The sequence below is a fragment of the Lemur catta genome, chromosome 6 (genome assembly GCF_020740605.2).
Source record: "Lemur catta isolate mLemCat1 chromosome 6, mLemCat1.pri, whole genome shotgun sequence".
Taxonomy (NCBI): Eukaryota; Metazoa; Chordata; class Mammalia; order Primates; family Lemuridae; genus Lemur; species Lemur catta.
In genome coordinates, this window is record NC_059133.1 from 2,609,741 (window position 1) to 2,635,187 (window position 25,447).

The 25,447-nt window shown below is 59.7% G+C and overlaps 1 protein-coding gene across 1 annotated transcript in view; it reads right to left on the minus strand.

The window, feature by feature from the left end:
* Positions 1–9,590: 9,590 nt before the first annotated feature.
* TBC1D22A (TBC1 domain family member 22A) overlaps positions 9,591–25,447 on the minus strand; it is a 327,765-nt gene continuing 311,908 nt past the window's right edge. Inside the window, 1 exon segment of the mRNA XM_045552759.1 lies at positions 9,591–10,169. Coding sequence (XP_045408715.1) covers positions 10,041–10,169 — 129 coding nt within the window. The 3' untranslated portion in view covers positions 9,591–10,040.

Consider the following 25,447-nt stretch of genomic DNA (forward strand, 5'->3'; position numbering starts at 1 on the left):
TTCCCAGCCATGGGCACGTGAGGACTGTGGTCACCTGGAGTTTATCACGAGACTGCATCTCGGCGTGGGGAGCGGAGACGCGCCTTTGCCGCTGGTCACTTGGGACAGCGGGGTCAGGCCACCCTGGCCGCTGTGAGCCCCGGCTGGCTGTCTCCACCCCGACTCTGCCACACAGGCCACGGGCCTGGTGGGAAGGGTGTGGCTGTGACACCAGCGTCCTCACTTACGGGTGGTGACCGCGACCACTCGGCTCTGCTCTCTGCTCCTAGAGGGCAACCGCAATGCCCACCCCAGGGGCCGCCAGTCACCGCACAGGTCAGTGCCTGGAAGACAGCAGGTGCCCAATAAACGCCTGCGAGAGTGAAATGACCAACCGACCAGCACGGCCAGGCCTGCCTCATCACACCACTTGCTGGGTAAACCTCTCCCCCCAAGTGGATCACAAAGATAAAAGTTGGCCGGGCATCCCCGGGCTTTCATCCTCAACAGATGGGGACAGGGGGACCCTCCGAGGTGCCCCAGAGTCACGTGCGATGGAACGAACCCAGGGGCAGAAAACAGGTCAGCCCAGGTCAGCCCAGGCCTCCCGCGGGTGGACAGCCCTGGCCAAGCTCCCGGGGCTCCGTCCATTCTGCCCGGGGCCAGCCCCACGCCCACCCCTGTCCTGGCAGCCGGGACACAGGAGGGACCAAGACAGACAGTCCTGCTTCTGGGCGTTGGCGGCCTGGGGGGAGGACCCTGGACGAGTGAGCAGCGCGACTGTCACATGTGAGCCGTGCCCTGAATAAAACGGCCCAGGTGAGACCAAGGCCGGAAGCACCAGTGCTGGGCGGGGCCTCGCTGGGGACCACGTCCCCTCCTTCCTGGGTGGCTTCTTTGCTTTTCCAGGCCGGGCCTGACCGTGACTGTGACCGACATCCACCCCCACGTCGGAGATGGATGGGTGGGGGCTTCTGCCTCAGCGCCGGCCACTGGGTCTTGCCTGTGGCCACTGGTCCCCGCGTCACCCCCCTCTGGCCGCCGCCCCTCGGCCTTCAACAAGCCCCGGGCTCAGCTCCCAGGGGCCAAGACTGCATCTTTTTTTTTCTTAATCAATTTGAAAATTACAGAAAAGAAAAGGGATAATTTAACAAATACTTCAGTATTCACAGCCCGGGATTAACGCCTGTTTACATCCAGCTGTATCTGGATCATCATGTTATAAGAAATATAACCTAATGTAAAGAAAAACTATAATAAATATAATTATATATAAAATGCTTAAAATACATGGACACGTATGTTAATGTGTAAGCAAACACACACATGCAGTGCGGGTTGTATCGACACACAACGTGACATGGCAGCAATGAGACGTCGACGCCCCCTCAGCCCACGGCCCCTTCCCACAGTCACAGTGACGGGGCCACATCTTTCCCTCTCGTGTTTCATGTTCTTACATACGTGTCCAGAGATAATGCACACGCACTGACATGTGGCCCGCGTGTCACACACGTGGGTGTGGCCAGGCGGGCAGGGCAGCAGCCTTGGAGCCTCGCGTCCTTGGGCCCCTCTGGTTTCCGGGGCTCAGGGCTTCACCTCCCTTCCGGGCCGGTGTCAGGGCGCGAGGAGCACCCAGGTGAGGCCCTGACAGCCACACCTGGCCGCAGGTGAGGACCACGCCGGCTGCGCTTGCAGATCCCTCCGCGCTGACCGATAGGTCCATTTACTCATCTTAACTCGGCGCCACGTCCGCCATGTGCCAGAATGTCCCCCGCTGCGTTCCTTTCCTCGGCAACGACTGGGGCGTTTCCAGCTCTTCTCTACTCCAGGCACCAGCGCACACCCGCCGAGGTGGCTCTGTGGGCACACACGGGAGCACTCGCCGGCCCACTCCGGAGACACGTCCCCTCCTCTCCCCCGTGCCCGGCAGGTCTCTTGGTCGCGGTCACAGGTCCTGATCTAACGTCCCCTTTTCTCAGGGCTCTCTAGGAGCCTTGGACCGGGTGCACCCCCACCCCAGGGTGCGGCGCTGGCCATCCCAGTGGCTTCTCCGGCCCAGCCGTGTCTGTCTCCGTGGAAACCTCTCACTCTGTCCTGTCCTGCTGCTCAGGCACCTTCCCGGCTGTCGCTCGTGGCGCTTTGGCCGAACTATTTCTCCACCTCCATCTAAGAAGATGCCATACTCTCTTGACAGTAAGTCCCCTGCCCCGTTCTTTTTGTTTTAAAATAAAATCTACCCCCAGTTTGGGTCGCTAAACTCTAAGGCCATGGTGACAGGTTTCTAATTAACCAGAACAATCTGCAATAGAGGTCAGTTTTCTGCACGAGAGCTGAATCGAGTTCAAATCCACAAGAACAGGAGTATGGGCAGCCCTCCCGCCTGCCTGCCTTGCCGCCCGGCCCTAGAGATTTACAGACCAAGCTGCCTGGTCAGCCCCGAAGCACCCGGGGGCCTGGGGGCCTGGTGGACTCTCCACCAGCAGACTTAGTGGAAAAAGTAACTGAAATCACAGCAACAGCCAATGACGCCCCTCCGTGACCGCATCTGGCCTTGGCACTGCCCCTGCCAGTTTCCTGCACACCTCGCTGGGCGGGGCCGGGGCAAGCCGCAGCCAGCAGCTGCTCCGGAGCCCCAGACCCCAGGACCCTTTCGTGGTTACAGCCCCCACACTAGCTTTATCGGGTTCTCAGGGACCCGGAGCCCCCACCCAGGGCACAGACAGGAAAAGCCAACCACACAACTGTGAAACCAGCTACACGGGCCTGTAGAGGCCCAGCGAGCGGCCAAGGCAAGACCCCAGCACGGCCTGGGGCTGATCAAGTGCCACCAAGGCTTCACGCCCCGCCCCCCCAGCTGTGCCAGGAACCCCAGTCTCCTGCATTATTTTGTTCCCCCAGTTCTATCACTGGGATCTGGTAAAACATAATGTAAAACCATCTGGGCACGGTGCCTTTGGAAAGACAGAGGTCTGAGACTACCCCTTCTAGTCACTCAGAAATTATTGATCTATTCAGGGTTTTTATTTTCTTTTAGAGTCAATTTTTGTAATTTGTATATTTCTAGAAAATTTTCTATTTTGGCCAGGTTTCCAAATTCATAGGCACAAAGCAGCTCATGGGATGCACTTGTGATTTTTTTAAGTTAATAGACTACATTTTTTAGAGCAGTTTAGGTTCACAGCAAAATTGGGCAGGAAGTACAGCGTTCCCTCACAGCGTTCCCTCACAGCGTTCCCACACCCCCATACACAGCCTGCACCAGTCTCAGTGTCCTGCACCACAGAGCTGGATTTGGCACAATTGATAGGCAATGTTCACACATCTTTGTCACCCAGGGTCCGCAGCTTACATTAGGTTTGCTCTTGCTGTTGTACGTTCTGTGGATTTGGACAAATGCATGATGCCGGGTAACCAACATTGCAGAATCATACGCAGCGGTCTCCCTGTCCTGCGAATGCTCTGCGCCCCTCCTATTCATCTCCTGTCCCAACCTTGGACACCACTGATCTTCCTGCTGTCTCCGTGGTTTGCCTTTTCCAGAACATCCTGTGGTTGGAATCACAGAGTCTGTAGTCTTTTCAGACTGGCTTCTTCCACTTAGCAATGTGCACTTAAGCTTGACACCTAATTTCTTTTTATCACTGAAGAATATTCCATCACACGGATGTACCATAGTTATTTATCCAGTCACTTATTGGAGGGCATCTTGGTTGCTTCCAAGTTTGGGCAATTATGAATAAACACTCATCTGCAGGTTTTTGTGCTCATAAGTTTTCAGTTCAGTTGGGCAAATATCTAGGCGCGTGACTGCTGAGCTGCACGGCAGACTACGCCCGGCTTTAGAAGAAACTGCCGAACTGTCTTCCAAAGCAGCTCCATTCTGCGCTCTCCCCAGCCACGAGTGGGAGAGTTCCTGTCGCCCCACATCCTCACCAGCATTTGGTGTCGCAGGGTTTTGGATCCGGGCCACTGTCACAGGTGTGCATTGGAACCTCAGTGCTGTTCTAACCTGCAGTTCTGCAGTGAGTACGATGAGGAACGCATTTCGTATGCCTATTTGCTACCTGTGTACCTTTTTGGGTAAGGTGTCTGCTCAGATCTTTTGCTCATTTTTTAATTGGGTTGTTGTTGATTTTCTCCTTGCTGAGTTTTAAGAGTTCTTTTTCTTATTTCGGATAGCAGTCCTTTGTCAGAGATGTTTTTTGCAATTATTTCCTCCCAGTCTATGGCTTAATGTTCTCTTGATGCTTAGGATAGTTAAAAATCTCGTTGGCATCTGTAGTTTTACCTCCTTCTTTTTCTTACTGCAGTTGAATTTTAATCCTTAGGAGTTTGTCATTCAACAAACACTCAGCTCCTACTATCGGCAGGTGCTGTTTCCAACAGCTGGAGACGCCGGCTGTGCAGGGGCAAAGGTCCTGCCCTCTGGGGCATTATCGGTCCTTCCTAGCGGTCAACTTTGTGCTCTGTCAGTCATTTCCATCTTTTGTGTTCCTTTCCTACCCCAACAACTTCTGCTTCTGTATTTATGACTTTAATGTTTTTTTTTTTTTTTTTGAGACAGGGTCTCGATTTGTTGCACGGGCTAGAGAGCAGTGGTGTCCCCATAGCTCACTGTGACTCCAGCTGCTGGGCTCGAGCATCCTCCTGCCTCAGCCTCCCCAGTAGCTGGAACTACAGGTGAGCACCACCACGCCCGGCCAATTCTTCTTTATTTTTTGACTATTCTTTTCCCATTGGTTCATCATTTTCTGCGGATGTGTCCAAATGTCCCAGTGTACTGGGATCAGTCAGTATTTCCTCAAAATTGCATCGATCCCTGCTTTGAGGTTCTGTTGTTATATTTACAAAGGTTCATGGCTGTGGTTCTTTTGAGGATATGAAGCACCTCTTCATCCTTGTCAACGCTGTTCCAATATGATCCAGGGGACGGCGGATATTTCCCAACCACACTTTTTTTTTTTTCCTCATTTTTTTTCCCATACTTTCAGTTCAAATATAAATATAAATTTTGTTTTTGGTGTATCCCCTGTCAATAGTATGATGCTGGATTTTATGAGGTTTCTAAAAGGTATAATGTATCTCTTTTTGAAAATGAATTTAAAACATTTATCACGATCACTTACGTGTCTGGACTTCCTGGGCCACGGCAGCACTTCCTGTCCACACGCTGCCTTCGCCTTTTCCTACCGCTCTTCTCGCCTTTTCAATTTTGTTCATCCCCCGCCCCCAGAAGTTGTACACTCTGTTTCTATTCTTTAAAAAGTTATCCTTAAACTCATGTTTCCTGGGACATTCCAAAGGGAACCAGGCGAGCAGATCCTCGGCCGCTGGTTTCAAGCCACTGGGGCCATTTCGCCGACTCACGCACTCGGCAATAACGATCGAAGAGTCCGATAACTAAAATCTGTTGCGGAAGAGTGTTCAGAAACGTGGAAGTTCATCACAGCATCATTTGCAATAGGAAAAAAATAGAAGCAATTTGATGTATAATAAGGGAATAAATGAATTATGTTAATCCATACAACTGCATATTACGCAGTCATTAAAATCGTGTTTTTGAAAAGCTTTAATGATATGAGAAAACGCTTATGATAATAGCATAACAAGATGTCCTAAGCAGGTCTCTTTCTGTCTGTTTCGGCTGCGGCAAGAAGGAAACCGAGCTGCACCACGGCAGGAGCTGTGAGGGAGGCCACGTGTGTGCCACTCCCTGAGCAGGCGGGGAGGACAGGGACACAGACAACAGGACACACCCACCAGCAGGGCCAAGACCGACCACCCCAAGTGTTGGGGAGGATGTGGGGACACAAGAACCATCATGCCCTGCGGTGGAAACGTTAGCTGGAAAAGCCGCCTTGGAAGATAGTTTGTCATCGTCATAGCATGAAAGACGCGCTCCACGTGGCTCTGCAATCACACTTCCAGGGGAACACCCAGCAGAGGTGCAGCACATGGCCACCGAGAGACACGCACGGATGTCCCGGGCCACGTTCTTTGCCACACTCCCGAGCCGAAAGCCCCCGACATCCAGCAGCAGCAGACTGGGTACCTGCAGCCTGCTCACAGACGGCAAATGGCACAGCCACGGGAAAGGGTGGGCCACGGCAGCAGCCACAGACGCTCCCACAGGCTGACAGCTGAAAAGAAACTGTTCACAAAACAGTGCATACTGTATAATTCCACTGATAGAGCAAAAGTTTCAAAATAAGCAAACGGAATCATGGTTTAGCAGGCAGGGCCGTGCCTTGCGGGCCGAGCTCGCTCCGTGGCGTAGGCCGTGGTCACGTGGCTGTTGGCTTCGTGGCAGCTCGCCGAGTGCGAGGTTCCTGTTGTGCTCTCTTCCGTGCCACGGCACAGTTAAAACATAAAAACAAACAAAACATCATTGCTAACGTTTCAGAAAAAACGCAAAGACTGGAGAGAATCATCGGCTTCCTGTTGCCGCACAGCCTGACCACAGCACGGCCGGATCACCCAGCTGGCACAGGGACCCACACGGTGCGGGACTATCAGGGGCGTGAACAGTTGGTCACTGGCGGCACTTCTGTTTGCGGCTGTTTCCTGTGCAGAGCCTGTTTCTGTGGGTTTCCAAGGACTCTGTGTGCCCAGGCCCCAGCGTCTCACCCGCAGCTGCCCGGCCTGCCGCCTGTCACTGGTCTTTGTCCCCTGGGGTTCTGGATTGGGTGGCTGTGGCAGTCTGTCTTTGTCGTGCATACAACATCTGTCATCAGTCTTCTCTATTGTTTTCGCCACTGGCGTCGCGCTCAGAAAGCCTGTCCCCACTCCCGGTTATACGAATAGCCACGTGTTTTTATTTTGAGTATGGGGGATTTTTATATTCAAATCTTATCTGGAATTTATTTGGGTATATAATTTTTTTTCCTAAAAGAATAATCAGCCCATCTTGTCAACAACAGGGACTCGGGGTTAGGTCATCTGCACAGTCACGGAAGTGGCCGTGGGCACTCACGGGGCATCCTTTGCCAGGACGGCGGCAGGAGGGCGGGAAGGCTCACAGCCAAGGGGCAACTGAGCAGCCGGGACCGGCGCAACACGGCAGGGAAAGCGAGGGTGGGTGGGCAGGTGGGGCAAGGCCCGTGTGCCGGGAAGGGGTCAGGGTACCAGGGAGGGCCCGTGTCTCCAGCAAACTCCGCGCAGGGGCAGCCTGAGAGCAGCCTGCCAGGCACCTTGCACTTGGTGACTGCAGGGAGGGACAGCCAGTCTCTACCTGGCAGACCCCAGCGGGCAGCAGTGAGGTCAGCCCATGCCCCGGGCACTGAGCCAGGTGACAGCAGCCCCCAGCTGAGCCTCACATGGGGTCACAGGGGCATGAGGTGGACGGGCTTCCCCCTGTGCAGCCAGCAGCCCACCCACGGGGACGGGACCACACTGCCACATAGTTAGTGGGCGGAGCAAGTGGCAGAAAGCGAAGTGCTGCCGTGGGAGGGTCCCAGGGTGGAGCGTGCCCCTGGGTATCCAGAGGGGTGTGGGCACTTCGAAAGCTGCCCTGGGAAGTAGAGGCTCGGCGGGCCTTGTTTCAATAGTGCAGGGCGAGGGCTTAGTGCGTGGGGCAGTGGTGGCAGAGGCAGGTGTCCTGGGCCCCAAGAGTGGGGGAGGGGGCCCCAGACCCTGGCACCTCCCCCAGCACAGCCTTCTCCCGGCGGGCCCTGACAGATGTGGCCAGATGGGGAGGCCCAACGCCACCTGCTGCAGCTCCTGCCCCGGCCGGTGCAGAGTCTGAGCGCTGCCACCCCCGAGCAGGGCCTTCCCCGAGCCACCTGCACAAGTCACCTTCCTCTCCCCAGAGGTCCTTGGTACTCGCGACGGCCCGGGGCTCAGACTGTCTGTGGCTGCAGCAGGGCCAGGCCGGCGCCCGGCTCCCTGAGGAACCAGCGCTGGCGTCGCGGGCCCAGGCTGCGGCTCTGTGGCTGCGTCTCCGTTCCAGGGTGTTAGCACATCGCATCCAGACCAGCTGCTGGACCCAGGGCCTGTCACCGACACCCATACGTTCAGTCCTGGCCTTCACACACAGCACTCACTCCAACGTCATGGTCCTTCCTGTGTGAAAAACAAGCTGCCTCAAGAGACACGTGGCTTGTGTCCCAGCGTTCTAGTGCGCAGCATGAGGGACAGAAGGGAAGCTCCGAGCATGGATCTCGGCCGAGTGGGAAGGGGCTTCCCGCACACAGAGCCACTGTCACTGGGTCCCCAACCAGCAAAGGGGCAGATGGGGAGCGGGCGGCGCGGCTGGTCTGAGAGGAGCCCCTGAGCCCGCGGTGGGGCGGCAGGTGGGGGTGGGGCGGCAGGCGGGGTGGGGCACACCCCGTCTGTCTAAGGCAAGCCGGGCCCTGCCGCTGATGTGGGAGCATCTGACATTTGCACAGCATTTGGTGCTAATTTCCATGCCAGATGTGGTGACCCCAGATGTTTTTAATAGAAGAAAGATACATACACATCACGCATGTCTACATTTGCCACAGGCTCTGGCAGTGTCCCGTGCCTAGGCGGGGCTCAGCTGCTCCCGAAGGAGGGACAGACCAGTCGAGAGGGGGTCAGAGGTGGCCACTGAGGACCTGAGCCTGCCGTGGGCTCAGGCATCAGAGAGGCTGTGGCTGTGGCTCCACCCACAGGGGTGTCCATGTCCCCAGCGCCATGAGGCCCGTGACACACATGGAGGATGTGCGAAAGCCAGTCCCAAAGCCCCTGGAACAGCAAATCCAGCCCCAGCAGAGCCCTGGGCAGGGGCTGGGTCTGGGCCCTTCTGCACTTGGAGCCCGGGAGCCACCCGCAGCAGTGGCAGCAGTCGGGTCCCTAACACGCCTGCAGGGCTGGAAGTGGGGGGCAGCGGCAGGGCCATGCTGCACCCCACGTCCCTGAGCAGCTCTGCCAAGGTGGCAAAAGTGCATCGTTCAGGGCTTTGGTCACAGGGCCGCAAGCCCCTGCCTGACAGGGGCTCCTGTCTGAGGACAGCCCTGACCCTCGTGGTGGGTGGTTTGACCTGGACTTCCAGGGGGGTGGGGGCCCCTCTCTTTTAAAAGAGGTCAGACAGCTCACACTTGTAATCCTAGCACTCAGGGAGGCCAAGGAGGGAGAATTGCTTGAGCTCAGGAGTTCGAGACCAGCCTGAGCAAGAGCAAGACCCCATCTCTACTAAAAAAAATAGAAAGAAATTAGCTAGACAACTAAAAATATATATAGAAAAAATTAGCCAGGCACGGTGGTGCATACCTGTAGTCCCAGCTACTCGGGAGGCTGAGGCAGGAGGATCGCTTGAGCCCAGGAGTTTGAGGTTGCTGTGAATGAGGCTGACACCACAGCACTCTAGCCCAGGCAACAGAGCAAGACTCTGTCTCAAAAAAAAATAAATAAATAAAAAGAGGCCAGACAGGGAAAGCCAGGAATGCAAGAGGCCTCCTGTCCCACGGCCTCCCAGGAGCTCAGCGGGCTCAGGGCTCAGCTCTTGCCGTGGGCTTCCTAGCCAAGCTCAGACCCAGTGAGCGAGAGACACCCCCAAGTGCAAGGCTGGCGGCCACAGGAACACGGCCAGCGTGAGAGGCTCTCGGGAGCAGAGACCCCAGGCTAGTGCAGCGGCTCCTTAGTCTGCATGTCTGCTCTATACTTTATTCTCTTTCACGCAACAGAATAGAAATTTTGCATTTCGAAGTAGGTGTGAGATGGCTACCACCTCGCTCTGGCCTGGACCCAGGCAGCAGGCCTCTGCCTCTCCGGCTGCCCGGGCTGGGGGTTCCAGCAGGCGGTCATTTGGCAAGGATGCTCCCCCCGGGGGAGGGCGAGGGGGACTCTGCACCCACAGCTGGCCCCGAAAGCCAGGACCCTCCCCTGGCTGTCTTTGGTATCTCAGGAGACAGAGGCCGCCCGTCCCCGCCAGCCCTGGACCAAGTCTGGGGACCCATCCTGGCAAGCTCCCCTGGAGGGCAGGGCTGCCCACAAGGCTCTTCCTCATCCCAGGACTGGAGCGAGGGCCTGCGCCAGCCGGGCAGGGATGGGGTGCCACCCGGGAAGGATGGCGAGGCCTGCTGCGAATGGGCCCAGGCTCATTTCTTATAGTGATTGGGGGCGTCCGCGAAGGCAAACTTGAGGCGGTATGCGTCCGCCAGCAGCAGGCTGATGTCTTCGTCGTCCCAGTGGGCCGTGGGCAGGTTCTGGAGGAAGAGCAGCAGCTCCTGGGGAGACAGAGACAGGCCCAGGTCAGAAGAGGTGACCCACGGCGGGGCGGGGGGGACTGCAGACCAGGAACCCTGCAGTGGGGACCCTGGGAAACGCGCCCAGCCACAGCTGCCCCTGGCAGTAGCTGCTCCCCGCGGGACCCTGGTGGGGCCCTGGGCCGTGGCCTGGTCCTGGCATCTGAGCAGACGCTGAGGTAGGGCCCCAGCACTTCAACTGACTGAATCCCACACCCCTACGGGGAAACCCGGCTCCCCAGGGCCTGGCTGCAGGTCTGCCGCCTCCACCCGGGCGCTTCCCACTCCCCAAAGCCTCTCCTAGCCCGGGAAACAAGGCACCGCTGCCCCCAGAACTGCCCCTAGGCATAGAGTCCTCTGCATCAGGCCACACCCCTGGGCACCAGCACAGTCAGTGGCTGAAGCACGAGCGTGTGAGGACCACAGAGCAGAACCAGCCCTGAGAGTCCAGGAGCACGTCACAGCCCAGCCCGGCCCCCAGCGCCTGCCTCATACGGGAGGCACCAGGCCCAGCAGCGGGGGCGCTGGGCTCCCACCAGCCTGGCTTCACCTTCAAGGTCTAGCTGAGCACCCTGGGTCGACGGCTGCACCCTCTGAGACCCCACTTCCTCCTCTGCACACCAGGCACCAGTTCCCGCCGGTCGGAGCTGCTGGGCAGACTGGGAACATGACCGGAGGCCAGCGCGGACCCAGCAGCCAGCATCAGGTGGGCACGCTGGGTGGGCACACACCCGATGGCACACACTGGGCACACATGTGATGGCCACACGCTGGGCACACCGGTCACACACTTGGTGGGCACACACTGGGCACTCAGGGTGGGCACACGCTAGGCACACCGGTCACACACTCGCTGGGCACACACTGGGCACTCAGGGTGGGCACGTGCTAGGCACACCGGTCACATACTCAGTGGGCACACACCGGTCACACACTCGGTGGGCACACACTGGGCACTCAGGGTGGGCACACGCTAGGCACACCGGTCACACACTCGGTGGGCACACACTGGGCACACCGGTCACACACTCGCTGGGCACACACTGGGCACTCAGGGTGGGCACACACTGGGCACACCGGTCACACGGTGGGCACACACTGGGCACACCGGTCACACACTCGGTGGGCACACACCAGTGAGTGCCTGCGACTGTCGCTCACTCGACTCCCGTTGTTCCAGGGAGAGCAGCTCTGCTACGGAGAGCTCCGTGCTAGAGTCCCCTGCTCCCCCCACAGGCCTCACCTGGGCCTTGTCCCCACCTGGCTGGTGGGGGGGGGGGCACTGAGTCACCCCTGCAAGACACACAAAGGACAGTCTCTGGAGCTCATGGTTTAGAAGCAGGGAGCTGGACACTGAAGGACGGTGACCGAGTGTGACCGAGGCAGGTAGCGGGAAGGAAAGTGCAGGGCCCTGGGGCACAGAGGTGCTACTTGGGGGCCCTCACATGACCACCGTGCTCCGATGGCCCCACCAGGCCACGGTCCTAGAGGGTGTGGCCCCAGGACCCTCCAGGGCCACCTGCAGGCTCCTACTCCTCCCACCCATGTCATGTGGAGTCAGACCCAGAGGTGGGGAAGGCGGCCGGGCCCCTCGCTGATTCAGGGCGCGGCCGTCCCCACGCTGTGCTCCCTGAGCCCGTCTCACGAGAGCCACAGACCAGAACTCTCCTCTAGTTGTTTTGCTGTTGCTGGGCGCCCATCCCCTTTCCGCAATTCCATTTCCTTTTGCATTTTGGATACTTTCTGTGGGCCTTTAAATTGAATTCACAGAGCAAATTTCACTGGCAAAAAGTCCCCAGGGACACATCAACATCAATCTGCTGTCTTTCACCATTAGACGCAGCGCACACGGATGCCAATCCAATTCTGAGCAGGTCATAAATAAATACCTTTGGTTTTATTTTTAATCCACTTCGCTTCATATTATCATGACCTCGCCACTCGCAAGGTGAGAAGCAATCCCCACCCATTATGGGGACGCACTGGCTCCACTGCACACTCAATTTCAGAATCTAATTTAGTCCCCCAGGTTCACTGGATGGAGGGAGAATAGAAATGCCCGGGTCTTCACAGCCTGCAATGCTAAAGAAGGAGAAATCTATCTGGGTGACCTTTACGGGAGGCAAAGAACACAGCCAAACACGTCCTGAAATACAGATTTCTTTCTTAAAAAGGCTTGTCTTATTTACGCACTGGCAGAGGTGTCCCCTCTCTGGGAACCACGGCGCACTTGTCAGCCGCGCGCTGTTCTGCATCACCCGCGTGGTGCAGGTAAAGGCGCCGCAGCTCATGAAACCGTCACTCGGCCACACGAAAGGGGACCCGGCTCTCCCGGGGACGACTCTGCGCTGCATGAGCAGAGGGTGGGGCCGGGACGGGGAACGGCGGACGGCATTTGCGTTTTTAGCCTTCACCTTCCTGTACACAATGCTGTGGCCACGTCAGCGGAGACAAAATTAAAGCAAGGCTTTGCTCGCAGCACCGACGCTGAGTCAGATCTGCGATTCTTTTCCGCCCTTGCCCGTGGCCCCCCCCACTCCAGCAGAGCCCCCAAGGCAGGAGCGCGGCGTGAGCTGGGACCCGCCTCTCTCCACTGGCCTGTGCTCCCCGAATCCTCCTGGTCGACGCCTGATGTCTGCAACGGTCCTTCTCAAAGAGTTTGCGGTCACAAGTGATGGAACCCGTCCCCACCTGTGTGGCCTTGAGCTCGGTGTTCTCAGCCCTGACCCGGAGTCCTCACCACCCGAGCAGCTCCAGAAACATCGCACCCCGGACGTCGCCTTCGCAGGCCGCGAGCCACGGTCACGGGGCCGCGAGTCCCGGCCGAGACGGCTGTTCCCACAGAGCACACCGTGGCTTTTGAAAACGGTAGGAACAAAAGAATGTAAAACATTTCTTTAATATTTTTTATGCTGATTACAGGTTCAAATGCCAGTATTTTGAATGCGCTGGATTAAATAAAGTATTTTATTAAAGTGAATGACATCTGGATTTTCTGTTTGGTTCTATTTTTCGTTTTCACATGCTGGGGGCTGGAGTCCTATTCCCGCTGGACGGCACTGCGCTGCCACATCCCCTGTCCTCCCGCCTGGCCGGGGCCCGCCCTCCGCACCGGCCGAGCGTCCCCTCTGTCCCCAGGCGCAGGGAGGACCGGGCCGCGCAGTGGCAGCCTGTCAGCACCTGCTCCCCGGCGCCGCGGAGAGCACAGAGGTCCGATTAGAAGCTGCTCGAGTCAGAAGTTTACAAATTGCCAACACGCAAAGATGAATAAATTAATCACGATGGGGCTAAAAGGGGCCGTTTGCCGACTCTTATTACTTCCTTCCCTTCACCGGGAGAGATGAAGCGGGAGCCTCCACGTTGACACACAAAGCAGGTAGCAGGGTTAATTGGTTTAATTCACTTTTCCATCTGCCTCGTGACGCTCAATTTGTGCCGCTTAGCGAGAAAACCACCGCCCCTGTGGAGCCGCGAGGGGCCGGCGGCCTGTGGAAGGGAGGCCGGGCGCCGCCTGGGGACGCTCGGGGTCTCGGGGGGCAGCAGCGCGGGGCTCTTGGCAGGCCGCCCCGCGGGCTCCTCTCCGGCCCCGCAGGCTCTCAGGTGAGGAAACCCGGCGTGGAGGGGCCGGGAGACTCGCACACGCAGGGGCCACCCCGTCCCCTGAGCCGCAGTGGGGACAGCGGGCTGCGGGCAGAGCACAGGCAGCCCGGCCCCCAGCCTGTGAGGAGTGGGCAGGAAAGGTGCCACCCAGGCTGGCAGGGCCGCGACAGAGCCGCCAGGAACAAAGGGCTCTGGGAACCTGCCCGATGTCTCGTCATCCTCACGACCACTGTCCCGTCTTTCCTGTGGGCCCTGGAGCAGTGGCCAGTGCCTGCTCCGAGGGGCAGGGGAACCCCCGCACAGGCTGGGGGGAGGGCAGGGCTGGGCACGCAGGGGTCGCCTGGCCCCGGCCATCACGGGCCCTTGCACAGCCACAGAGTGATGGTCACACTGCACAGAGCAGAAAATGAAGTCTGGGGGGGCCCAGGCCGGAATCAGAACAAAGGCCTGCCTGCGCTGGGGTCCACCCCTACACTCAGCTGCGGGGCGCCCGGCCTCGCACGCCCTCTGCCCCCCGACAGGGCCGTCTCCCCTCCCCTCCCCACTGCCGTGCCCATTTCCGACTGAGAACGGCCTCCACGGACCTCGCACCATGGGGGACGAGGGTCAGCGTTCCTGCCCCAGCCCGCAGGGCCTTCCACCAGACAGCAGAGGACGTGCCTGTCCTGTCAAATGGAGGTCTGGGAACAACTGGGGGTCCAAAGAGCCCCGGGACTAACGGACACCAGAGAACCCGCGTCAGTGCCACACGGTGCCCACGGTCCGTGCTTGTGCCCTTCCCCAGGAGCCGCGTGGTCAGCGGGCGGCAAAGGTGCTGGTCTCTGCAACTCACCTCCCAGTGGCTCCCCCCAAACCCCAGCCCCTTGCTACAGGTCAACCAAGCAAATATGGAAAATGCCACCAAATGCCAAATCTAGGTGGTGTCCACTGAATTATGCGTTCAGCTTTTCTGTATTTTAACTTTTTCACAGCAAAATGTTGGGGGAAAAAGGCCAACTCTGCTTGCGTCTGTGAATGAAATTTTGGTACATCCATATGATGGGATGTTTATTTATTTAGCGGTTTAAAAATATGTTGCTGAAAACACATGATGCTACTGACAACTCTGCGCGTGGTGGTCAGGGAGATGATGAGGGAGCAGCTGCGTGGGGAGCACGGTGGCCCTGACACCGGGACACGCGTGGCCGTGCAGCGGGCAGGAGGCGGACGACGGACCACCCCAGCAGCGGCCAGCCAGGCGCGGGCGGGGGGGGGAGGGGTGTCCCCTATTTCTCTTCTTTAACATTCTGTTTTCCAAAATTTCTTTGCAATGGGATGTATGGAAAACATTATTTCAATTTCCAAAAGGTAATCCAGACACTGTCCCCTTCTAGAAGGTTTTCCCGGCAGTGCTCCAGCCCCAGCAGGACTGGTCGCTCTCTCCAAGGTCACCTCGTGTCCCTGGGCTGACAGGAGGGAGGGCCTGACCATCACGTGTCGTGGAGGGTCACGCTGCCTCCCCTTCTCCCCCGCACCCTGGAAACCACAAAGTTTCTAGAACTGAAAAATGGCCCAGGGAGCAGCGGAGGCCCCGTGGTCCACCCGCAAACACAGAGGACGGTCCGGTGCTCGGGGGCCCTGCAGGGGAGGGCAGGGCAGCTGTGGGCTCTCCTACCTGGGACCTCACGCCCACTCTTTGCTTCCCCGTGGGGACAACTCTGTCCCTTTGCAGCCTCAATCCCGTGGCGTGCTCTTGTCAGGTGGAGGGATGTGGAAGAACCGCAGAGAACAGGTCAAGATGTAAATGATTGAAAGATTCAGATTCCAGACTGTTCCAAAACAGTGAAGTAACGGCACTGCTCCAGTGGAAACCCTGCATTTCATACTTAAAACTGTCACGGGGTCCAAAGAGGGCAGGTGGGGGGGGGGCAGGAGGGGCCACAGGCCTGGAAGACCCAGGGGTTCCGGGGGGCAGCACAGCTGGGGAGGCCCCGGGCCCAGCTGCCCAGGGCTGCAGACACACCGGCTCCCGCAGCCGCACGCAAACCCACGGCTGCCCACCAAGACAAGGGCGGCCCCTTCTCCCAAGCAGACAGTGCCAAGGGGCTGCGTGGTTCTGTGGGGACAGCAGGGTCTGGCCCTGGGGCCCCGGCTGGGCAAGCCCAACGGCAGCTGCCGGCAAGGCCCCTCCTCCCCGGGCCCACCGTGTAAACTTGGGCACCAGCGCGTGGTGAGGAAAGGCGTCCCCCACAGTGCTCTGCCACCGGGACACAGCGCGTGGGACCTCGGGCACCTGCTGCGTGTTCACCCTCCGGCTCCCTCTGCGGGGACACGTGTGTCCTCAGTCAGGTGGCTTCTGCTGAGCTCACAGAGGCACTGGGAGCCACCCCCTCCCCACGCCGGGTTCCGAGCACACGCACAGAGCGCGTCGGCTGCGGAGCGTGGCCCGGCCTTCTGGGGGGAGGGTCAGCCGTGAGAAGCGCGAAGTGTCCGGTGGCCGTCCCTCCCCAGCCTGGGGGGGTGTGCTGTGCGCCCAGCGTATGTGCGGTGTGTGTGTCGTGTGGGGGGGAGGTATATGTGGTGGGTGTAGTGTGTATGTGGTGTGTGTGGTGTGTACATGGTGTGTGTGGTGTGTGTATGTGGTGTATGTACCATGTATGTGGTATTTACGGTGTTTGTGTGTAGTGTGTGTAGGGTACATGTGGTATGTGTAAAGTGTGGTGTGTGATAATATGTGGTGTGTGTAGTGTGTATGTGGTGTGTGTGGTGTGTGTACAGATGGTGTGTGGTGTGTGTATGTGGCATTTGTGCTGTGTGTGGTATGTGTACAGGTGGTGTGCGATGCATGTATGTGGTGTGTATGGTGTGTGTACAGATGGTGTGTGGTGTGTGCAGTGTATATGTGGCATTTGTGCTGTGTGTGGTGTGTGTACAGGTGGTGTGCGATGCATGTATGTGGTGTGTGTGGTGTGGTGCGTGTGGCAAGTATGTGTACAGAAGTTATGTGTGTATGTCTGTGATATGTGTGAGTCACACGTGGTTTGCATGTGTATGGCGTGAGGTGCACGGTGTGTGCTGTGTGGTGTGTGTACGTGGGAGGTGCGTGTGCTGTGTGGTGTGTCTCTGGTGTTTAGGTCGCAGCATGGGGCGAGGGGACCCACATCTGTCAAGGGGACCCATGTCTGGCGAGGGGACCCACGTCTGTCGAGGGGACCCACATCTGTCCTGCCTCCTTTCTGGAGCAGGCCGTGCCCTGAGCTGTCAGTGCTGTGCAGCCGTGGGCAGGTCCCCTCTGGTCTGAGGCAGGAGGAGGACAGACCCCAAGGTGCCATCTTCCTCCGCCCCGTCCAGGGCCCTGGGACAGGCACCCACCCGGCCTGGGAAGCTGGAGCCGGGTGGTCCCAGCACGCCCGGCAGCCCCTGCGATGGGGTCGGGTAAGGTGGGCTTCCCTGCCCTGTTTCCACACGCGGGAGCGGGGAGGGCGCGGCCTGCCCCGGCGCTGTGCAGAGGGCCAGCCGGGATCCGTGCCCAGAACACGCCGGGGACCGTGGGGCCCAGGCCTGCTTCCCAGACGGGGCCGTGCCCGCCGGGCCGCAGTCTCCCCCGCCCTGGCCACCCCTCTCCTCTCCCCCTCCTTCCCTTCTTGTCGTCCCAGAGCGGAGGGCCCCATTCTGACCCAAGACAAACAAGAGTGATCTCTCTCTTCACAGCAAAGAATCCTCTTACAACCTCCTTCGCCCTGAGATTTCTTTAAGCATTTTGTTGTTGCTGTGCTCAATGTGCTTAAAAGAGTCTGGGTCACGTAGCGCCAATTCCTCCAAGTTCCTAGTGATGTCAACAACACAAGTCAGCAAACACTGCGAGCCGGCTGCAGCCGTACCGGATACCAGGTAGGGGGGATGGGGGAGCCTCAGCCCTGACCCCAGACTGCAGCCCCCTGGGAAGGCCCTGATGGGGGAGTGGGGGGTGCATGGTGCAGGGTGGGAAGCTCGGGGATGGGGGATACAGGGGTGAGGGTGCAGGGGTGGGGATGAGGGCGTAGAGGTGAGGGTGGCGGGGGTGAGGAGGGGAGCAGGGGTGGAGGGGAACGAGGGTGCAGAGAGGGGCAGGGGTTGGCGCAGGGAACAGGCGAGGCAGGCACAGCTGCAGGCCGGAGGGTGAAGGGCTGGGAAGGCCCAGCCCAGAGCCCGGCGCTCACCCAGGTGCCAAGCCACTGCCTGGAGGACCCAGGTCGGCCCACCACACCCAGCATGCAGGGGTCACTGGTGACACATTAACGTGAAAGAGAGAACGAGGGCTTGGAGGACGGGTGACCTGCAGAGGTACCCTGACCCCAAGCTAGGACCCCTGCAGATGGTCACTGCCCAGGCTGCCCCTGGCGCGAGCCCTGCCCAGCCCTCTGAAGGGAAGGTGGGGCTGGGCACCGACCCACCCGCCTCACACAGACTCGGAGCCTCCCAGGGCGGGGTCAGCGAGCTGTGGAGCTCAGAGGGCAGAGGTCATGCCGGCACGCCCGCCCGCTGGCTGAGCCGTGGGGTGCACGTGGGAAGGGCCACCGTGGCGCAGAGTGGGTGAGGGAGGCAGCAGGAGCACATCGCCGCCCGAGCAGCAGTGAGGACAGCCCAGCCCCCACAGCTGCCGTCCCCACGCAGGCATGTGCCACACGACACCGTCTGCGAAGTTCAAAGGATGCAGAACCGTCAGAGACCATGTTGTGTGACGTCAAGAGTCAGCAGTCACACGGTGCGTCATGGACAGCACAATCGAGAGGTGGAGAAAGTGGGCGTGTCCGAGGGGACGGCCGTCCTGCCCAGGCTGCCGTGCGCCCGGCGTGTTTGGTTTTCGGTTTTAGAGATGGGGTCGCGCATGTTGCCCAGGCTGGCCTGGAACTCCCGGGTTCGAGTGATCCTCCCGCCTGAGCCTCCTGGGCAGCGGGGACACAGCGCGCCCGGCCACCGCAGCGGCTCAGGTCTGGGGGAGGGGGCTGCGCACAGGTGCTCAGGGTTGCTCCGGTGCCGCGTGCCCAGGTGGTGAAGCGATTTCCAAGTGAAAGGAGCGACACAGAGTGCCTGGAGGAGACATAAGTCACCCCCTCTGGGGAGCCCCAGTGCCCCCAGGTGACCTCTGGCACCTCCTGGCACCGGGCAAGGCCACTCTGCCCCTGCGTTACCTGCACACCAGGGCCACCAGCGCCCGGTCTGCTGTCCTCCCGCAGGGCCAGCCCTGCTGCCTGCCCCTCAGGGAGGTACGGAACAGAGCCCTGGATAGTGCACGAGCAGCTGTGCCACGCAGGCCTCCTAGGGCCGTGGGAATAAAGGACCAGCCGTGAGACTGCGGCCAGGAGACGGGGAGGAGAGACGAGATGGTGGAACCCACAGCGCCTGCCGAGCATCAGGTGGGCTGCGGCCGGCAGCAGGGAGGGAGCGGTGGCTCCCAGGTGGGGGATGGGTGGCCAGAGGAGAAGAGGGGGGCCACTGGCTGGCCGGGTGGGCAGGGCACTCACACCAATCCATCAGGTGACAGTGTGACCCAGCCCACGCGGGAGGATGTGTGCTATGAGGTAGGGAAGGACCCTGGGCGGGGAGGAAGGAGAGGGGCAGCTGCTCTGAGATTCTCTGGTGCGGGTCCCGACGACACGGCCTGTGGGGTATTCTCCACACCCAGCAGGTCTGAGACAGGGACAGCCACTCAAGAAGAGGAGTGACAGCCCAGACTGTGGTGTCCCCCACCACTGGGGCTGCCCTCCCCACACCCTGAACCTGACCCCACGCAACTCTGCTTCTCAGGGAGGTCTCGAGGGCTCTTGGGGGACCGTCCCCACTCAATCTGCCCCTACTCTGCCCTGGAACTTAGAATGAGTCCTCATGTGGAAGCCGGGAGGCCGGGCCGGTGTCAGTCCCAGCTCAGCCGCTGCTCACACCCGCCCGGAGCCTCGGAAGCTGCCCGCGGAGTGAGCGCCTGGGGACGGCGCATCGGTGGCGTGGTCGACTTTGGCTCCTCCGGGAGCCGGGAAGGCCGTCGGCCGTCTGCCAGGCAAGGAAGCTCCACCCGGGAGGGAGGGTGCTCGGCGCAGGGCGCGGCCGGCTCGGGGGCCTTGAGGAACCAGGGCCGAGTGCCAGAGTCCACGGCGTCAGGCACCAGCCACAGACTCAGGAGGGGCCACGGGGCCCTGGGAAGAAAATTGCCTGCGAAAAGTTCATCCTTATTTATCTTATTTTTAACCTTTCTATCACACTCAATGCCCTTTTAACTAGAAGATCAGAGAATACAGAACACAACCTGATACACAGAAGACATGAAAGTAACTACACAGCAGAAAGGTCAGGCTGCGCCGGGCCCACGCCACTCCCCGCGAAGGCGGACTGCAGTCGGGGCGTGGGCTGGCTGAGCCCGTCCTCTGGCGCTGGAACACGCGGTAATTCACGGGGTGACGACCCCGATGCCCAGGAAGGGAGACGCTGTTGCTCTGTGACATGTGGAGCCTGAACTGCGATGTCCTTTGAGTGCTCTGTGTCCACACCGCCTTCAAGGAGGGGCTGTGCGGCCTGACAACACCCCAATCGCCTCAGCATGGTCCCCGATCCACGGTGGCCAGGCTGTCCCTAGGGCCGCTTCCTCCCTCCCTCACAACAGCCTGGGAGCCTGACTGCAGGCTCTGACAACTGATTTCTTTGACAATCCAGTTATTAGTTTGAAAATCTTGTCAAGTTCTGGACCAAACTAGGGCTAAAAATAAAAAGGCAGTGACAGCCGGCCGGAACGGGGTGGCAGCTGCTGGAGCTGGCCGCCTCGCCGGGCTGACAGCCCTCGGAAGGTGACACCTCGATACATGCGCCTTCCGATGGCACAGGGACATAAACTGTCCTTCTAATTAATTTCATTTTTTTCCCAAGAAAGGAATTACAAAGAGAAAAACACCTTTCAGTATTGAAAGCAAAAGGCCGGCGTGGAGCGCCCACCGGGCTGCTGCCCCTTTCACCTGTGCACGCGGGGGACGCCACACACCCTCGCACCACACTCGGTCTCTGGGTCTGTGGGGACTTCCTGCTCTGCGGTGTCTGGGCCCAGGGACGCCGTGGGGCACCGCTAGGGAAAGGCCCGCTTCTAGGGGAGGCGGCCAGCAGGTGTGGGGCTGCCCCACTCCTGATCGCAGGGAAATCACTGGAGGGGCCACTGCGGGCTGCGCTCGGCCCCCAGGACCCCAGCGCCTGTCCCAGAGCAGCGGTCCTCGTGCCCTGTCTAAAGGGACTGCAGTCCGAGCCCAGACAGCGTCAGGCATGCTGTCCGCACATGGTGGCAGCTCCCAGCTGCAGGGTGGGCTGAAGGGACAGGTGTAGAGAGGGTCAGGCAGGTCCCCAGCTTCCCAAGGGACCCAGGGAGCCAGACTTGCACCCTGCCAGGCCAGACACTGTCTGCACACGGACGGGCCCATACTACGGCCTCAGATATTTTAGGAAGGAGGGAACGTAAGTCAGGAAGCAGTGATTTCAGAGGGGGCTGTTTCTGGGCCATGACAGTGTCCTGCATGTGACAACTGAAGGCTGTAGCCAAGGTCAGCCAAAGAGAAGAAGCCAATTCAAGACCAGGATGACAAGAAACAGAGCTCAGAGGGTTACACGGGTCACTCGCATGGGCCCAGAATCCCTCAGACGATGGCAGGACCTATACCAACCAGGACACCAAGAGCAAAGCGCGTGAGGAGGGGCCGCTGGGGACAGTGGCAGGGCACAGGGGACCGCCGTGCGGCAGGGCTGTGTGTCTGCAGCAAGAGGGAAGGGGCTGTGGTCTGGAGCCCCACCTGCTGCCCCCCCCCGCCCCGTTCTCTGTCACACCTTCCTCCTGGCCCTTCTCACCTACACGGTGGCACCTGCCCCCACCTACACCTCCCAGCTACACACCCTCTGCTGACGGGCCCGACAGTGACTTCTGCCGGCCAGCGGGCACACGGGCCCAGTCCAGTGCACGTGGGCTTCCTACAGGCCCTGCCACTCCCCACGGCCACGTGGGACCCGGCACTGTCCCTGCCGAGCGGCACTGTCCCTCGTGGGTCTTATCTTGCTCTCCAGCATCAGTTTCCAGCCAGTCCCCAACACAAGAACCCAGGAGTCATCTTCAGTTTCCTTCTCCTTCTTCTCTGTCCCTGACCCGTCCCCACCCCCAACCATGCTCAACTTATCAGCAGACCCTAAACGCGGCCCAGCTTCTAAACACGCCCCCTAGACACCCACTTCCTCCTTGGCTCATGCTGGCTGCTTGGTCACCTCTGGCTTGGGTGATGGCCACAGCTCTTCCCTGTCCCCGGCCTCTCCGCCTCATTCTCCCTGGCACCCACCACGCCAGCCGACGGGACTCCCTTCTCTCAGACCTTCCTGCCTGCAGGTTCTCTGGCCTCTAGGTCACTGCACGTGCCGCTTTCTCCACCCGGAGTACCACGGCAGGAACCGCCACGTGCCAGCAACAGCCACTGAGCTGCCTTCCCCTTGTCCCCTAGGATCAGAGCTCCAGTCGCCTCCAAGGGGGCAGGAGCCTAAGCTAAAATACCTCATTTTCCAGACCCCTTTTGCAGTCACATGTGGCCAGGTGACTCAGTTCTGGCATATGAGGTGTATTTGGAAGACTGGGTGGAATTCAAGAAAAGCTTATAGAAGGAGCTGTCGTGGCAGGGAATGGTGCATTTTTATCCTCTTGCTGCCAGTCCGGAACACAGATGTGATTGCCAGAATTTCAGCAGCCGCTTTAGGTCATGAGGTGACTCTGAGACTAGAAGCCACGAGCAGCAGAGGAGAAAGACGGGAGCCTCAGTCCCCAAAACACTTAGGCTGCTATTCCAGCCTGGAGCTGCCCACTTCCGGCCTTGGTTAACGTGAGAACAAAGTATGCTGTCATGTTTTTTTGTTTTCTTGTTACAGGTAGTCCACGCTAGCCCTGATCAGCCTCGGTGCCTTTCTCCCAAGCCTGGCTAGCTCGGCCTGGGGGACCCATCTCCAGCAAGCTTCCTGTGACACAGACTGGCACCGTGTCCCCCCGAGAGGGCCGCGGAGGCCTGTGCCCGTCCCAGCTCTGCCGTGCAGCCTGGGCCAAGCACATTGTCTCTGAGGCCCAAGGTCTTGATTTGTAAAATGGGGAAAATACCACCTCCCTCGCTATGAGAGGATTTTTTTATTATTTTATTTCTTGTACAGACAGGCTCTTGCTATGTAGCCCAGGTTGGTCTCGAACTCCTGGCCTCAAGTGATCCTCCTGCCTTGGCCTCCCAAAGTGCTGGGATTACAGGCGTGAGCCACCGTGTCTGGGCCTCATTGTGAGCATTAAAAGAGATGACAATTAGGAACAGGCCAAAGGCGTTCAATACTAAGACTAGATTCATTTTATAACTGAAGATAACAACCATGCGTGGCCAAGAGGGCAGCTCTGTGGACTTGGGGGGACACGGGGACACACCTGGAAGAGCCTCCCCAGCACCTGCACTGGGCCAGGGGCTCTCCTGACCGTGCACTGTGGGCTGAGGAGTGTGGCCCACAGAGGAGGGAGCGGCTGAGATGGTGCGACTCGCGGAGGACAGCCCTTGGGGAGAGGGACAGGCATCGCCTCGGGCCTGCTCCGATGTGGCCCAGGGCCACCAGGAGCCAGGTGGAATCCCAGAATTCCACGAAGGCTGCAGCGGTTCTCTCACCCAGGAGAAGAGCCCACCGTGCTGACTCAGTCTGGGTTTGGAACACGCGGTTTTGGGTAAATGGCTGACAGATAACTTCATATTGGTCAACTTGACCCGACCACAAAAGCCTGGCTTCCTAAAACCAGTAACCATCCCCTCGGAGCACGGCACGGCACGCACGCCAAGAACAAGTGGGTCTTCCGAGTGAAAAGGCAGCAGGGGGCCAGCAAGGGCAGCAAGGCCAGCGGTCACACCTTCGCAGCGGGGCGGCGCGTGGCCAGCCGAGGCCCCGCGGGGAAGGCCCAGCCTAGCGGCCTGCACACACTCCCATGTGCCCGCACACGGCGCTCCCCGGTGAGTGTCCCTGCCACTGCCACCTCCCGATGAGAAGGCTGGGGTCCCAGTCGCGACGTCTCTGGCCCAGGGCTCAAACAGCCAGGACATCGCAGAGCAGGACCGAAACCCGGGCTGTCAGGCACCCACAACACGAAGGACATGGAGTCCTTCCCTGGGCCGGGGCAGAGATCAGGGTCCAGTGGGTGGTGACCCTGCTCTGTCCTTTTGCCCGTGCCTAGGGTCAGACGGCCGCAGGCCCGCAGGGTGGCTTTACGCCCCTCTCACCTGAGGGTCCTCGTCAACCCAGGGCGGGCGGGATTTCTAGGTGAGCGAGGCCACCGTGGCCACCGTGACCCACAGGGCACCGCCCCACGGAGTCTCCCGCCGCCGTGCGGGGCCGCGTGGGACCCAGGCCCCGGAGCCTTTCCCAGCGGTGGACTGAGCTTTCACGGCTCCGCTTCCATGTGTGGTGGTATCGACTTTCGGCAAGTTGATGGCGCAGATTCACTAGCAAAATGGTATTTTTCCTTGTAATATACATTGTAAGAATTATTACATTTCCCGAGTTGTTCGAGTCTGTGTTCTCACATTGATTTTCCTCTGCCTGGGAGGCCGGGATCCGGAAAGGTCAGCTTCTGCGTGAGCACGCACTGGGAGGCCACCGCAGTCCCGCCTGGGGAACGTGGCGTGTGCACAGAGTCACTCAGCTGACAAGAGCACGAGGGGGCACCACGTGTCCCACGGAAGTCGCCTCGAGTGCTCAGACCTGCACGCAGAGCCACAGCCTGCGAGGCCCGGGTCCCACGGCTTGGTGAGAACCAGACAGGCTCCCGCGGCCTGAATGTGCTGCTTCCCGAGCTGCTTACGCCCCACGGAGGCTGTGGGAAGTGACATGACCCCCGTGTGGCCGCTCGACAGTGACACGGCCTCCACGCTGGGGACGGCGGCGGTTCCCTGAGCGTCACAGCGGGAAGAGCGAGGCCCGTGCCTTGCCAGGCGCCCTGCGGCGGAAGCCAAGGCCCTCTGTACCAACCGTGCAGCCACGCGTGTGAGCCACGTGACCGCCACTGAGGCTGGCGCCTGTCAAGCCCCCACGGAAGGTAGAGAACCTTCCATTCAGAAGGGGGGATGCAGGCTAGTCTCTTGTCACCTGGTCCCAAGGGAGGATCACGGGCACGGGGGCCCTGTGGGTGCAGGGGACGGTGTGGTGGGGGAGATGGGGCACGCGGTGACCAGGGGAGACGGGCCTGGCTCAGAGGGGTAGGCGGGACTGGCCTGGGCCTTGCGGTCAGCGCGGCAGCTCACTGCCCCGGGCCTGTGCTCAGCACGTGGGCTGCCCACGTGCTTGCTGGATAAATGAACAACTCGCAGGTGAGCAGCCAATAAGCCAACAGCCAGGTGAGGAGGCGCAGGTACCCCAGGTGCAGAACGGAACCCTGGCACACCGGCCACCCAGGCTGAATCGGGTGCAGATGGCTCAGGTGCTGCCCTGGCTGGACTGGGACGTCCATGGAACAGGGAACAGGGATCAGGGTGCAGGTGAACCCTGGGCCACCTGCTTACCAACCTTTGAGATTTTGGAAAGACGAACTTGTGGAGGCTCCAGAGGCCCCAGAGACCAGGCCCCGGCTGCTCTGAGCGTCACTCGTCACGGGAGTGCCACCAGGAGGGGCGCCAGAGCCCCCAGCT